The sequence below is a fragment of the Ooceraea biroi genome, chromosome 11, assembly GCF_003672135.1.
Source record: "Ooceraea biroi isolate clonal line C1 chromosome 11, Obir_v5.4, whole genome shotgun sequence".
Lineage (NCBI taxonomy): Eukaryota > Metazoa > Arthropoda > Insecta > Hymenoptera > Formicidae > Ooceraea > Ooceraea biroi.
Genome location: NC_039516.1, coordinates 629353 through 645061, shown reverse-complemented (window position 1 = coordinate 645061; position 15709 = coordinate 629353). Strand labels below are relative to the sequence as shown.

General features: G+C 36.1%; 4 protein-coding genes across 9 annotated transcripts; 2 read left to right on the top strand and 2 right to left on the bottom strand.

Annotated features, from left to right (window-relative positions):
• Nucleotides 1–35: 35 nt before the first annotated feature.
• Nucleotides 36–3466, top strand: LOC105274660 (FAST kinase domain-containing protein 2, mitochondrial). Of its 3 annotated transcripts, none has more exons than XM_026973902.1 (6): nt 36–130; nt 444–599; nt 671–1469; nt 1606–2237; nt 2651–2759; nt 2912–3466. In XM_026973902.1, exons 2-6 carry the CDS (start codon nt 485–487, stop codon nt 3132–3134), a joined length of 1878 nt encoding a protein of 625 aa, XP_026829703.1. In that variant the 5' UTR covers nt 36–130; nt 444–484; the 3' UTR covers nt 3135–3466. The 3 variants fall into 3 exon arrangements, with proteins under 3 accessions (XP_026829703.1, XP_026829704.1, XP_026829702.1); XM_026973903.1 differs by having other exon boundaries at nt 80–98; XM_026973901.1 differs by lacking the exon at nt 36–130 and adding an exon at nt 143–325.
• Nucleotides 3467–4091: 625 nt separating this feature from the next.
• LOC105274666 (3'-5' ssDNA/RNA exonuclease TatD) lies at nt 4092–6686 on the bottom strand. 3 transcript variants are annotated; one of them, XM_011330975.3, is made up of 2 exons: nt 6362–6686; nt 4092–5662 (listed from the first exon to the last, which is right to left on the bottom strand). In XM_011330975.3, exon 2 carries the CDS (start codon nt 5633–5635, stop codon nt 4721–4723), a length of 915 nt encoding a protein of 304 aa, XP_011329277.1. In that variant the 5' UTR covers nt 5636–5662; nt 6362–6686; the 3' UTR covers nt 4092–4720. The 3 variants fall into 3 exon arrangements, with proteins under 3 accessions (XP_011329277.1, XP_011329276.1, XP_019890131.1); XM_011330974.3 differs by having other exon boundaries at nt 6354–6685; XM_020034572.2 differs by lacking the exon at nt 6362–6686 and adding an exon at nt 5762–6345.
• Nucleotides 6687–6726: 40 nt separating this feature from the next.
• On the top strand, nt 6727–10805 carry LOC105274665 (N-alpha-acetyltransferase 40). The gene is made up of 4 exons (XM_011330973.3): nt 6727–8045; nt 8137–8525; nt 8609–8767; nt 10663–10805. The coding sequence occupies exons 1-4, from the start codon at nt 8040–8042 to the stop codon at nt 10742–10744; spliced, it is 636 nt and encodes a 211-aa protein (XP_011329275.1). The 5' UTR covers nt 6727–8039; the 3' UTR covers nt 10745–10805.
• On the bottom strand, nt 10298–15570 carry LOC105274664 (alpha-mannosidase 2). 2 transcript variants are annotated; one of them, XM_011330970.3, is made up of 8 exons: nt 15073–15570; nt 14819–14991; nt 13393–14747; nt 12974–13312; nt 12576–12884; nt 11848–12379; nt 11554–11706; nt 10298–11368 (listed from the first exon to the last, which is right to left on the bottom strand). In XM_011330970.3, the coding sequence occupies exons 2-8, from the start codon at nt 14966–14968 to the stop codon at nt 10784–10786; spliced, it is 3423 nt and encodes a 1140-aa protein (XP_011329272.1). In that variant the 5' UTR covers nt 14969–14991; nt 15073–15570; the 3' UTR covers nt 10298–10783. The 2 variants fall into 2 exon arrangements, with proteins under 2 accessions (XP_011329272.1, XP_011329273.1); XM_011330971.3 differs by having other exon boundaries at nt 10784–11368; nt 14819–14979.
• Between the last annotated feature and the right edge of the window lie 139 nt (nt 15571–15709).

The window sequence follows — 15709 nt, the reverse complement described above, 5'->3', positions numbered from 1 at the left end:
AACCAATCGCAAACCGTAATCTCAACCTGTAGTGTAATAAGGGCTTAACTTACAAGACGTCGTTGCGGGACTCTTATTAAAGGGTCTCTATGAAATTGGTCAGTTTGGTAGTATATTGTGTTCAACATGTGTATGCAATTTGAAAAAATAACTACTCATTATTTATTTAATAAATAGATTAATTCTTTATATTTTCGTTACATTATTAATATTCTTCACGTTATCATTTAAAATACAAGGAACACATCAATGACGTAATCACGAAGAAAACAATATCTACGTATTTCTAACCTCTCATTTACCGTTCGGAGAGCTATATGTGCCGGTTATTACTTACGAGTCTCACATCAGGCTATATCCTTACTTTTAGTTTTATCTTTTAAAAAAATCAACATTTCACAAAGCAATAACTGTGTGTGCAATTATAATATTATAATTTGCAGAATATCGACTATATTGCAGCGTAGCAACAACTATTTATAAAATGGACAGAGCTCTAAAGAGATTTCTTCGGCTGTATCCAATAGCGCGCAAATGGACAAATTATGTAGCACCGTTACAGTCGGTGCAGAGGGTATCGTATAGCACTAACTTGACAGGTAATTGAATATCCTTAAATACATTTATGATACAAGTACAATACTATATAGTGTAATGAAACGTTTCTTAGATCACACGCAGTTCGAAGATTTTACGTTATCGGTGAAAAGAGATATATCTCGGGTGAAAACTCATACGAGCCATGAATTATACAAAACTATGAAAATGTTGGAGGAAACAGCAGCTTATACAAACATGACTCTGAGCGAAGCCATGCACGTGATAACTGTGCTATTTGAATCGATCAAAAACGACCGTATAAAAGATATAGAAGGTATAACGAAACACAGCGGCTTTATACGCCTGTGTGAGGTGTTAAATAGACACATCAGAGTCATGAATACGTCCGAGATTATTGAGTGCTTGAAAATATTTACATATATAAAGGTTTCAAATGACAGCATTTTAATTCAGTCATTGTTACAAATGATTCGCACAACCGTGAACGATATATCACTTCGAGATATAATTTTTATAGTCTTCTTATTAAAGAAGATGGATAGCACGCCGCTGAGAGATGCTTTACTGATAGCTTTGCCTTTAGTGTTTGAGATTCAGTTGCCCACAAAGTTGGATTCGGATGATGTATCTATGTTGACGTCATCGTTACAATTTATAAGTCAACGCAATATAAATAATTCAGAAGTACAAAATATAATATTGACATCTTTACGGGAGCATAGAAATGAGTTGAATGCAAAAATGGCTCTGTCCATCCTTCACAGCCTATGTTCTATGTCTGATCTATCTCCAATAGCTATCGAAGTGCTATATAATGTACAAAAGGTTCTCACAAGCAACGCGAAAGAATTGCACGTTCGTCAGATAATTCAGATACTTCACAGACTATTGCTTACTATTAGAGACAAGTATGTCCCAAAAATTCTTATATTATTTGATTATATATTATAAAATTATATTATTTTTCTATTTCTTATATATATTCTTATAGTGTTTGATATTATGAAAAATAAGATACTGACAATATTTTATATATCGTTGTAGCAAGAAACATGGACACAGATTTTACAATGAAGCATTGATAGATGCTTTTATCAGCTCAGCGTTATCTTCGAACATTGATTTTGCTAGTGGTGTCGATCTACTCCAACTGTTGAATGATCTAAATTACGTGCATATACCCTTGCTGGAGTATTTAGCAGCGAAATGTTTCGAGCAACCGTATCTGTTGAAAGGGGCATCGTATACCAAAGTATTCACATTTATAAAGGGATTTATTAATGCAGATTACAAGCCAGTATTCTGGGACGTTATACGAGATGCGATATTGGCAAATAACATGAAGTTTGTCAGCATTTCTACGATCAAGTTTGCCCTACATATGATTGCATTGGATTGTTATAACCCGAGTTTACTCGATAAAGTGTTCTCCTACAATGTAAATAATATTCCAATGAAAGATACATGTGCCAGGGAACTATTACTCTTGTACCAGAGTGTCAAGACGTTGTATCCGAATTATAATGGATCGTGGCCGTCGCAAGACCTAATTCAGCATGCTATCGATCTCGGTACGACAAAACCTACATATTCTTTGAGAGGGGCATTAGAACTGGCGTTAGGTGGTCCTCAATATGTCCATAATGACTTGAAAACTAAGCTTGGCCATCATATTGGTAAGTTATAAACAAATTTCCTGTTACTATAGCCGGATATGTCTCTGACTAAATTAAAATCAATCATTTTTCACTCAGTTGTTAATTACTACAAATTAATGTTAATTAATTATAAATGATATAACTTGATAAACATTAAATAATTTAAGGTGCTAATAAAATGTGAAAACGTGAAATAAAGTGCAAAATAATTATAGCATAACTATAAAATTATATTAAAAAACTGATAAACATTTATTAGCTGAAAACTTATTACCTTAACTTATTTATAAATTATATGTATATTTTAAAAACTGCAAATTGTGTGTGCAAGTGAAATAGACAATTATAATAGAATTAAAATAATTATAAAATATAATAAAATTGTATTTACATATATATATATATAAAATATTAATAAAATATTATTGTAGATCACGTTGTTATAATGAGAAAAGGTGGCTATCCTATTGCAATTAATACAATTGCATCTAATAAGGTGATCTATGTTGAGGATATAGAAACGCCAAGTATGAGTCAAATGTAAGAAAATTTCCGAATCTATTTAACGTTTAACAGTTGATTTCGTACAATTACTTGTTGTTAACATTTTATTATATTATTTATGTTACACAGAAAATGTTTTTGTTATATGTATACACACACACACACATATTTATTTATTTATGTTTCAGAATACTTATTTTCAATTTACCTGATGCTGCTTACGCTATAAATTCGCAAAGATTAAAAAGTACATGGTTGCTGAAAATAAAATCCGCGGAAGCACTAACAAATTCCAATACAATAGCAATAAATTCTAGTTCTTGGTTCAAGCTACCCGAATATGAAAGAGTTCCCTACTTGATGCAAGCTATAAAGCTTAAATGTGAGGATCTCTCAGTGTCAGAATTATGAACTGAATTATTGTATAGTCAATATCACGAAATTATATTTTTGAAAGCCGCTTCTTCATAAATATTTTATGAAGCTTCTGTGAACATTACGATTATAACAAATGTATGTAATTGGATATTACATAATGTAATATTTTTCATGCAAACGACAAATATATGAAATAAGCAACAAAATGATTCCAAACTATAATATACATTTCATTTATGTAAAAACAGGAACATTAAATACTATTATTATTAGGTGAAATAAATGATTTCACAAAGTTCATTTTTTGTATATATATATAATGTATGTGGATTACAGATTTTAAGAGTAAAAAGTTATATAAAAACACATAGGAGTTGTGCTATTTGTATCTCTTTCTCTCCTACCTCTCGCTTTTTCTCTCTCTTTTCATCTTCTTCCTTCTTCTTCTTCCCAATTTGTAAGAAAAGTTCGTATGGATTTTCGCACTCCATGACCTAATCTTGCATATTTTGAAAAATGCTGTGATATAAAGCAACGTTTGCGCAAATTCATGGTATATTGTTCATCCCATACGGTTTTGAAAACGACTCGATAAAGATATGCATTTGCAGCATACAATGCTCTATTATTTTCAAAAAGGCACGAATGCGATCCAAGTTCAACAAAACCATTTGTGCTTACAGGGAGGATATATAAACAAATAAGTAAAAGTAGTTGCTCGATCCATAGTATCCGGAAAAACCAAAATGCACTTTATAAGCAAGTATAAGCAAGAATCGACTGTAAGATTACCTGCATATCTATTTATTTTGTTTTATTATTTACGAAAGAAAGGAGGTGACCTCGGCATTGCCATCTGGCCATGGGCATATCTATTGTACAATATTCCTATCTCGAGCCATCTCTTGTCAAAAACGAAACAAACTTTCTGTTCAATCCAACATATAAATATTTTTAAACTAAAAAGAGAAGAAGCAACGCATTTAATTAGAAACACTTGACATAAATGATTTATTCGCACGTACACATTCGCTTTTGAATGTGTAGATATTTTTACTTTTTAAAAAATAGAAATATAATTTATACGTGAAAATAGATGTATTTGACAGAAAATTTATCCATAATTAACAATTTATTCGTATGAAAATATTTCTATCAACAATGAAATGTGTATAATACTGGATTATATACATATATCTCCAAGTGTTATATTAGAATAATCAACATTTCACAAAAAATTCAGAAAGACAGTACAATGCATAAATGTTAATATAATAAAAACTTTGTACACAGACAAGTTATGTATTCCTAAGTATAGATTACAATATACCTATCTATAATACAAATATTTATTATCTCTTAGATTTTCTATAGATTTGTTAATTGCCAGTGAACTTGATTAATGTCCTATAAGCAATCAGACATATCCATGTATTTCTCTATGTATTATCGATACAATTATTATTTAATTATTATTTTAAAAAACTAAAAACAAGCATTATAAAGAAATATATATTTTCTTTCGAATGAAGCGCTACACGTTAAAAGTCGTAACTAAATATTCCTGTAGCACCAACTAGCACCATTTTACGCACACCTTTGAGATCCGAATATTATTATCATTGATTCAGCCCAAATAACTTTAGAGCGTTAAAAGCGGTAGCCAGTGCAACCTCTTCGGGCGTGATTCGCATAAAGGCCGCCACCATTTCCACGATCGCTGGCAAGGCACATGGTTCATTACGTTGAAAGGTGCAGTAACGATGAAGGAACATCGTAGATCGTTCGGTTAGAGCGTCCTTCACGTGTCCAGGTAATTTACTAGCTCTGGTATTCGGATACATAAATGGTGCGTCGGTTTCCACCAGGATCTTGTCCAATGGTGCTTGTCCCCCTTCCAGCAGCTGCCTGACTCCGCTGTCGGATTTATCTTTGCACAGATAACCGGTGATACCTAAATAAAATCCTTGATCCAAGTAGACTTGCGCCTCCTCCGCGGTGCCAATGAATGAGTGAATTAGAACAGGCGGCAGACGATTTTTGTATTGGCCGAGCACCTCTAACACATCCTTTTGTGCGTTTCTTTCATGTATCACTAACGGCTTATTTAACGAACAGGCTAATTCTACTTGTTTGTGGAACACGGCGCGCTGCGTTTCCGGGGCGGAGAAGTCACGGCTATAATCCAAGCCGCACTCTCCGATCGCGACGCATTCCGGATTACTGGATATGCTCTCTAGTTCGTGCAGGGTGTCCGGATCCTCCCAGGATTTAGCGTCGTGCGGATGCACGCCAGCGGTCGAGTAAAGTGTGCCGGGATATATTCTGGTTAATCTCAGTGCTTCCTTGCTAGAACGAATACTCGCGCCAGTCACCATGATTTTCTGCACACCGGCATCCTTTGCCCTCTGTATTACGCTATCTAAATCCCGACTATACTTCTTATTCGTAAGATTAGCACCCACGTCGATTATAATGTAATTTTCGTAGCATTGTGTCATGGATGAGGAAACAGCTTTCTCCTCTTCAGCCATTCTGTTAAGCCTCTATGGAACGATACTCTAAAGTAAAAGGATAATAGTGAATGTTAAGCATTGCATAATATTGAAACATTCAATTATTGGATTTAGTATAAATTTACTTTATCATAAATAAAATACCTATACATATATCAGCTGGCATCATTGGCAATCAAATGTGAAATTAAAATTTAGAAAGTGCTCTTGAGAAACGTGCTTGATAAATATGTGCACAATAAATAAATTCAATAAAGGCATTCTTGTTAATCACGCTGCGACCTGAACTGAATGTGCACGTTTCAAAGTACAGAAAATGCGAGAAAAAAGAGAGCACAGAAGTATGATCAGTAAGACAATTGTGCGCTAAATACCAACACATGTTACATACATATATATACACATATGCGTAATATAAATTTAATCTAACCAGTTATCAGTATATGTATCATTACGTCACCGAGATGATCACGCAACAAGTCATTGGACATAAGCACCAAATTGGTAGACAAATTAAGACCAATAATTAAGTACGTAATAAGCGATTAAACACTTAACCTGTACGTTAATCGCGTTCGTATATGTATTCATTGAGAAGAAAGGTACGCGGGTAGTGTAATGTGATTACAATTATTTTTTTTTATTGAGAAAGAAAACATCGTAGTAGGAGATCAACATCGAACGAAAACACCGATCATTCTCTCAACTCGGGATAAAATAACGAAAATAAACTTACGACCCAACCTCCAAAAGTGAACTCTCACTGCACTCGATGACTTAAACGACGAATGATACGGATCTTTTGAGTAATCACTCGACTGACCCTTGATCACGGTTCATTCCCATCAGAGCAGAGCTGTTGAACATACTCGTGCTAGCGTCGTCACATAGCCAAGCACCAAAGGACCAAAGGAGACTGACAATGAGTATGGCGTTTGATGGCGCTATGTATCTGATAAACTCTGATCTTTGACAAGAAGTGCATATTACACGTCGTTACAATAGCGATCAATCATGATTGGTAAATAGTCTGTTTTCCGATGAGTTTCAAGTAAAGTGGATTGATAAATGTATAAAGGTGAAATATTTAGCTTTAAACTGTAAATATACCACACACACACACAAAAGTATTATATATGCATGAAGTAGCAAAATAAAAGGACTATTAATAGATCAAATGCTTCTGAAAGATGAAAATACATTAATAAACAGATTTTGTTTATGAAATTATATATTTGTCGTTATCTCACAGAACTACTTCTGCAAATGCATATTCGCTGTGTACATATATTGGATTTTTTTAACAAAATTCAAACACTATTATAAATTAATTTTATTGAACTAAATATGTAGGCATCATTCTTTTTGATAACTTGTCGCCATCTCTCAACTATAATTGCATATCATTCTGATAAAATGCTTAATTTTTATCAACAAGAAATTTGTGAATTTTGAAGTCCTCTAAAGAATAAAACTGCAAACTGTAAATTGAGGAAGATATGGGTCTGTTTTTTATTCCTGCATTGCTGAACTGGTGCAATACGTTAAAGTGAGACAAGTATAATTTTTTCTCACTCTAACTTAATTATTGTACTATTGTAATCGAATTCCTGTAATTTTCAGCAACTTTACACTTCTGGAATATTCATGCTAGGAGTACTCTTCATTCATTCATTCATTTATTCATGCAGCATCCTCTTCCTGCGTATAGCACGTATCTTTTGTTCTCGCATATTTACCACAGGAGCACAGACACTTCTGCGTAATGCATAAAGAAACAAACCAATCAGAATCCTCCATTTTCATCCCCGGAATGGAGATGAAACATATTATTCCTATGCAAAAGTCTGTGCTCCCACCTTTGCGGTAATAAAAAAAGTATTATGCACCAGAAAAACACGTTATTTTCTTCTACTTTCAAATTACTGCTAAAACAGTTGTTTTTACTCGATTGCAATCACTTTATTCAGTAAATATGTGCTCAAGTGTCACCTTTTCGAGTGTCATACACATACACATACACACACACACACCTGATAGATTTACCGTATATTTAGGGTACGTTCCACTTGATGCTCATCATTCTATCTTTCTTCAATATTCAAGTGAGCAATGAGGACAGAATGACGCTCGCGTCGTTGCTAGCGCCAAGTGGAACATACCCATGGTTGAAAGTTGAAGTGAACAGTATCTGTTAAAAAATCCGCATGGACTTTCCGGTTAACCTAATGTAATCTACGCTACTTGAAATAACGTAATTTACGTCCAAGAAATAAAATTCATTATAAAATAAAAAACTATATATAAAAATTTATTACTCGGCGGAATTAAGGAGTAAAATAAATATACTTTTTTTAAAAAAAAGGAAAAGGGAAATTTAAGTAAAATATTTTTGAATTTGAATCATTTAAGTCGCGCAGATATGCAGGTCAGTTTTTTTGTTTACTTACTTTTCAATATTTGTGAGAATTATTAAAGCATTTTAATTAGTTTTCAAATACGTTTCGTTTTTGTAACAGAAAAAGGCCAGGAAAACGAGGCGCCAGCTTCTAGCGGAAAAGGCAGCGGCGCAACAACAGTTGATCAACAAGGCAAACGCCTTGGCGAACCCTTTAGAGAAATTACAGAAGTTTCATGAGTATACCACAAAGGATAATTGTACTGTAAAACTCTCTTGCATCAGGGCAAGAAACGCTGAACCTGAATGTCTCTTCTGGGTTTTCGATATCATGGAGAGAAACATGAAGAGTATGTACGAACAGACTAGTTGGGGCTGGAACGCAGACGAGAAGCAAGCAGAATTAACGGAGGAAACGTCTTGGTACTTGGTAGCATCGTGTAATGATAAATATCTGGGTTTCTCACACTTTCGTTTTGATGTCGACAATGGTGACATAGTGTTGTATTGGTACGTATATCATATGTGTAGACAATACTTATCTTAAAACTAAACCTCTGCACGTGGTGAAGATGTGGTATTTACATGTGCAGTTACGAATTACAACTGGAACCATTGGTCAGGCGCAAAGGGCTCGGTCGGTTTATGATGTTAGCTCTGGAATCTGTAGCACGTCAGACCCAGATGCTGAAAATTGTCTTAACCGTCTTCAAGCACAATCCGTCAGCGATACAATTCTTCTATGCTCTTGGGTAATACACAATATACTGCTACTACTACAATTACAAACATACTGATACTCGATTCTTAATTATTAATAATTAAAGATTCTATTCTATTTAATCAGAATCATATAAGTAGAATGTGTACACGGTCAGTTGTCAGTACGTACATCTCAAAATCACTTAAATCTTTTAACTACCTGCTGAAGGGGATCAAAACGTTCTGAGTATTTTACTATTATAAATTGAGTGATTAAAATGTATGCATCGGTAACAACTGTTGGTTCTATTTGCCCATATAATTTTGATTAAAAAAGATTCTTAATTATATTTTCAATCGACATCAATCGCACGTTAAAATTCTTTGTACTACATTATACATGATATATTACATCAAACAAGTCTCCTAAAACCATTTACATGTGTACACACATATCCTACATTGCGTATAAAATATTAAATAGGGATACATGTATACATATAACTTTGTATACACGTACTCTCATTTCATTTTTCCAATAATATATGTACAATGTAGTACAAGCGTATAAAAAATCGCCACAAGTTAAAACTATTTTATACGTAATTGACTAGTGCCAAAGCGTTTGCTTTGACGAACAAGCAGCATTCTATTATATCGATTAATATCATCACTAATACTTCACGGTGGTTTTTTTAACCCGTGTGTATGTGTGTGTGTGTGTGTTTCATTTTTGTGAGGCAAATAATCGTATAAATACGCTATAAATAATCGCTATGAATAATCGTTAAATATGCTATATGAATACGTATCCAAATTACATTCATTCATCAGTCATTTTAATTTTCGTGCATAGAATGATATTTTCCTTTTTTGAATACATACGTATGAAATAAGAAAATTATATGAAAAATAGGAGAGTTACGTAATTATACATCTTTTTAAATAATAATAAAAATTCCATTAATTAACAAAGTAATCATAAGTATAATTGTTTTCTCCTATTTTCCATTATTTTGATATATAATTTTAGGATACGATATATGATATTCGATATATAATAGAGATATCGTTAATGCACGAGGTAGACTGAAATTTTATATATATATATATATATATTAAAATACATGATTATATACCAAAGTCATTCTACCTAAAATTCACTTCATATATACAGGGTGTTAATTTTCCACCGCCTATTAAGTACACAGTGTTATTTCTTATGGAAAGTTGAGTCGAAAAGTCCTGCATTATTTTTCTCTATAATGCTTAATAAAGTAATAATTATTGAGTAAAGTCAATCCAATTAGTGCCGACCTTTAGCCGGGCATACGTCACTGGGCCGCGCGCCTGGTAGCGTGCGTGAGTACTCCGTCGCTGCGTTCATGCCGTTAAGACAGCTGTGTAACTCACAGACGTGTATACTTCTAAAGGATGGCGTTAATTTGCTGGTATTTATTTAATAATAACTCTGTCATTGAGCATCGTAGAGAAAAATAGTTCAGGACTTTTCGACTCAACTTTTCATAAGGAATGACACTGTGTACTTAGTGGGCGGTGGAAAATTAACACCTTGTATATGTAGTATAAATTTCAAGGTAGCTTTTCTATTCTTTATATTATAATATTCCTTAATATTATAATCTACATATTAATGTCAAGTGCAACTTTCAACCAAAATAATAATTTTGACTAAATATTGGATTATAACAAACGTTCATGGCGTTTCTTTTAGTGAAATTTCCAGAAAGTTATTACATGCGTTTATAACTATTTATTCAACTATATATGCGCCGTTTCGTTCCACTACCATTCTTGCGGTAGTCTCACGATTTCGTTCTTCCATATAAACAACGCTACAAACTTTTGCTATAACCCAATATTAATGTCGAGACCTTTAACTTAAACTAATGACAGTGCTGTTAATATTCTGATACTGTTTCAGGTTTAAATTAGACAGTACGAGTCCATCAGCCTTGGCGAACGTAGACTACATAATCTTGAGTAAACAAAATTTACAAGAATAAGAAGCAATGTACATTGTACGCAAAATATTTTCTCTCTAATTAAGACTGCGTTTTGTGAAACAATATTGGTAGTACTTGATGCGGACACAAGTTCACAATGGGCGATTTTAGAGATGGTCCAACATTGTGGAATGTAAGAGGTGCTTTACTTATGGTCCAGTCTTCCATGTCATTGAGGAATTTTGTCAAATCAATCTCTCCCGACTCCGAAACGTTGAAGCGTCGTTGGAGATGATTATTAAAGCAGATATCTACAGCTGGTTGGTGCAACACCATACCAATACCTTTGCCTGCACCCTCAGGAATGGGAAACACTCGGAGACTAACGATACTTAAGTCCACTGGAAGATCGTATCGTAGTGGCGAGAAATGCGCGTGCAAATTGAACGGCAGCGAGTTATGGGGATGCAGCGCTGTCACTGGATGCAACAGTTCTTCCGAGGCTAGATGGCCGCCTAGAGATAACAGTCCCGCGGGGTGATTAACTGGCGGTACTGCGGAAGAACAATTCACTTCCTTTTTCTCCAGAACCAACATGAACAGATGGTTTGTCAACAAATTGTCCATTACACCCTGTCCTAATCCTCGATTGTCGTCTTGAAGTAATCTTCTATCTTGCATAATCTGTGTACGAAAATCACGCGAATGATATGCGTATGATCTAAATAAATTTTTTTGATAGAAACAGATCGCATGTGCAAATTCATCCTTGGAGTATTTTACAATTTACTTTTCAATCTCACGTTATTGTAACGATCGATGTAATGGAGGGAAATTTCTACCAAGATGAAGCTTTTGAACTGACTCACCTCAAGTTGTCCGGACGCCATGGAGGCGACTCCTAATGGCTGTGCTGTAGTGACTGTTAATCGGGCCTTTTTATCTTCTATGTACGCATTTGCTCCCATTGGATAATAATTGCCCTGCGTGGGAAGTTTGGGAAACCTTTGTCGTCGGATCATCTAGAATTGGGTAAAGCATTTTGCAATTATAATTTCGCATAATTTCTTAACTCGCGAGCAGCTATAATTAATCTTGCCGATAGGACTATTATAAAATATAATTTTTATTTATATAGATCAGCTGCATCTCTCAACGCTTACGTTTAGTCCGTTCAAGTCCGTGAAGAATTGGTCGCCAGATGCGATGTCCGTGTTCAAACGCATCGCGAGCTCGTAGTTCTGCGTATCTGTTATGTCAACCTCGTTGAGTATATGCAATCCAAGCCCATCGCTACCAGGAGAATTGAACAATGTACAAGTATGCCGTACATGCGGCAACTCTATCAACACTTTCGATACAATTGGTCCTGTCACTAAATGAACAATGCTCCTCGTATCCATAAATACCAGATCTGGTTCTGATTTATCGGGCAGGAACAAATAAGCGCCACTTTTGTCTTTCCCGGAGCCTCTGGTACCGTATTTGACAAAGTCCAAATGCACGGGAAACGTAGTGTTGCCCACTCGTAGAGCTTTCAACAGACCAGACTTCCCAAACGAGGCAGAGAGATCTGACCTTTGAGCAATCGAGAATTCTTGCGTGTACGGTAAAATCGTCAGATGACTAAAACCAGGTACTGATGGAATGCTTATGTCGGTGTTAAAGATGGTAACATTGGCCGGATAGACACCTCTGTTAAAAAAAGAAAAAAAAGTGAAAAAAGTATAAATCTTATATTTGTTTTTTTCTTTCTCTTAATGGTGCGCATTAAATCTCGTGCAATTTTATGAAGTAATCCAAAAGGATATGCTACTATCGTTTACACCTTTTGGATCACCTTTCATTATGGATTAATCTTTTCATATAGAAAAATCGTTATAATATTTACTTTGTGTACGATGCTTTATGCAGTGCGTGAACGATATAGGTAGTGATACCGAATCCTGGTACAGCGACTAAAAACGATAATTCGTATCTAGCTGCGGACAGTGCGGCTGGACCGATCCAAACGGGAGAGATTTGACACTTGACAGCCTGTCCTTTTCGGTCTGTAACTCTGACGAACGGCGTTGACACGATCAGAGTTTGCACTTTCGTTCTCTGCCTTGGAAGAGAATTGTAGAGAATAATTTTCCTCGAAGGGCTATCATCCCCAAGACTGAGAACACGCTTTTCGCCCGCGCTCGTGTGATGCGACCTTTAAAACGAAATGCGTTATTATATCTCATCTTGTGTACACGTAAAATACGAATGATCACTTTTACTATTACTGAGTCATTTATGTACCTAGTTTCATCTAACGAAAAATACACAGCTTCTACATCTATAGGCGCTATTTGCGGCGTCTTCAATAAATGTGCTATAGATTGTTGAAGGACATGGGCCGAGTTATTCAGTGCCATTATCATCTTCTGAGCATAATCTATCACAACGTTATCTCTGGCAGTCCCGGTAACTCCGTCGTGATGTTGAAACAGAGCGTGCCACATCCTGGCCTTGCTCAGACGAGACGCGAGATTTCCTTCCACCAACTGGTCGTTACCTCTAGCCCAAGCTACAGCGGCTAATACTTCTGATGCTCTCAAGGAACCCAGCAGTACACGATCCAGTCGTTTGTGAAAAGGCCTGTATCCCATTTAAGAACTACATTTAAAACTCATTCGTCTACAGTTACTGAAAAAGCGGCAAAACACTGTTGTACGTACCTAGAAGTGTAGTAGCCACTCCAATAATGATCATCCCTGTCGGAATATGTAAAGAAATCACCAGACAGAGTTGGGAATTCGTTCAAAGTGCGTTTCTCTCTGACCGCTTCGAAGTAGTCGCTCAAAGTTCCAAATTGTATCTGGACGTTTAATTGTTGATTATCATTCATGTAATTGAAAAGTTTTTGATAATTATCGTACTGGGCTTCCCATTCGGTGAGGTGCGTATATCTGAAGTCATCGCCCAACGGTGCGAGCACTACGTCAGTCTTGAAGAGTTGTGCCTTCTTGCGATACTGATCGAGTAAAAGCATCGCTCTCTCCGCCACGTTCGCCTTGGTTATAACTTTCGGCGGGACCTTCCAGGGGCAGCTGAGACCAAAATTCTGCATTCTGTAGAAGTCAAATTGACAACACACCTTTGGATCCGGTCCACACGTATGCGGAACGTCGTAGCTATAAAATGGCATAACGTGAGTGAACAGCTCCGTGGAGCCATCGTTGTCCCACAATTGTCTCCAGCGAAACTCTAACTTCTTGTCTCTGGCTAGCCTCTTCTTGACGGAATAGTGAACCCTCTGTATCAGTAGATTTTCCAATCCTGAATTCTTCAGCAGATACGGCATAGTGGGAGAGAGACCAAACGGGTCAATCGCCCATCCTGAATTTGGCGTATAGTCCAGATTGTACTTCAACCACTGATGACCTTCGGTCAGCTGAGTGAGTTGAGCGACCCAGTGAGACACGGACTCGTCCGGCATCACCCATCCTCCAGACACGATTTCCAATTGTCCGTCGTGTATCAGGCGACGCACCTCGTCCTTTACCATTTTGGACTGATCGTCCCACCACAGCTTGAAGAACGATATTTCTGCCCAGATAAATTTTCGTCTGCTGTCTTCGCCCAGCTTGGTCACCATATTGTTTAATATGCTTCTTGTTTGAAACGTGTAGTATTTCTCAAAGGTATTCAGCCATCCGGGATCGTTATGTGAATGAGGCACGATAAAGACCTTTAACTTTCTGTTGGGATGCCATTGTTTCTCATTGTACACGATATTCCACCCTTGCTTCCAAACTCCACCATCTGGATTATCAAATTCTAATTGCTTATATAATTCTAGCATCTGTATGTCAACCTCCGGGACTTTTTGGATATTAAAATTACACGTGAGACTTTTCCCTGGATGTATAATCATAGTGCCAGAATGATTGAAATGGTCGACTGACTTTACTGGCACAAACTTATGTTTGATGTTTGCTGCTTGCTCCTGCAGGGCGTTCATAACTTTATGATGCTTGTCAAAGTCCTTTTCCAATTTGGCAAGTCTATTCTCAAAATGGAGCCATTGGTTCTGAAAGAAACGAGCAATCTAAGTTAAAACAATTCTAGCATACTTACAAAAACAATACAAACGGAACTTACGTCGCTCATAGAGAGCTTAGAATTTTGCCCGGGTGGAAAAAGAGTTAGGTCCATCATTAGGTAGATCATTATGCAGCAGGCAAGGATCAAACCTACCCCGAGGATGGCAATGGTCCTTCTAGTTCTCATTATCACAAATCTCTTTTGCATTAGGTCAACGTCTGGGAATTAATCTGAGCGATAACTCGAATCAAGCGATTCACGCTAATTACAACTGGCAATTCAAGAAGGCAGAAAGAAAAACGTGAACTTACTCCAATCCTAACCTAACACACCAGTTAACCATAACCAGTGGGTTACATGTTACCGAGCTGATTCATTTCTCAGTGGATTCTCAGGAAAAATTCTCATCGGATAAGGAAATTGTGAACCTCATAAATCAGCTGACTCGCTTTGGACTTTCGACAATGAAGGATTCATTTCCCGACTTGTCGTCTTGGTATGTCGTTTCTGATAATTATCTAGTGATCACCGTCGCTACGTACGCATATACATATCAGTGTACACGCGCGTGTAATTGTTTTTTTTATTTTTCAATTACGCTGCTATCGATCGGGGACGTTGCCGGTGAAGCGTCGTGATTTTTAGAAATAATTTTGAAACGTTACAACTGTCAATTTAAATATCGTACGTTTACAATTAATTTTCGAATTTATGATCGAAGAACGAATCCTTCTGAACAAGTGTGTTCATTTTATTCATACTGAATTTTTCTGTCAAATACAGTGACGCGTCAAGCGTTTCATCCGCAGTGTAAAATTGACAGTTGGCAGTTCGAATAGAGTGAGAAGTTGAGTCGAATTATTCTTCACTACTTGCTGCCGAAGTAGTTTGAAAAAACTAGCCAGTCAGTGGCGTATGAAAATACCGCCTCGCTGATTGGTTCCCGCT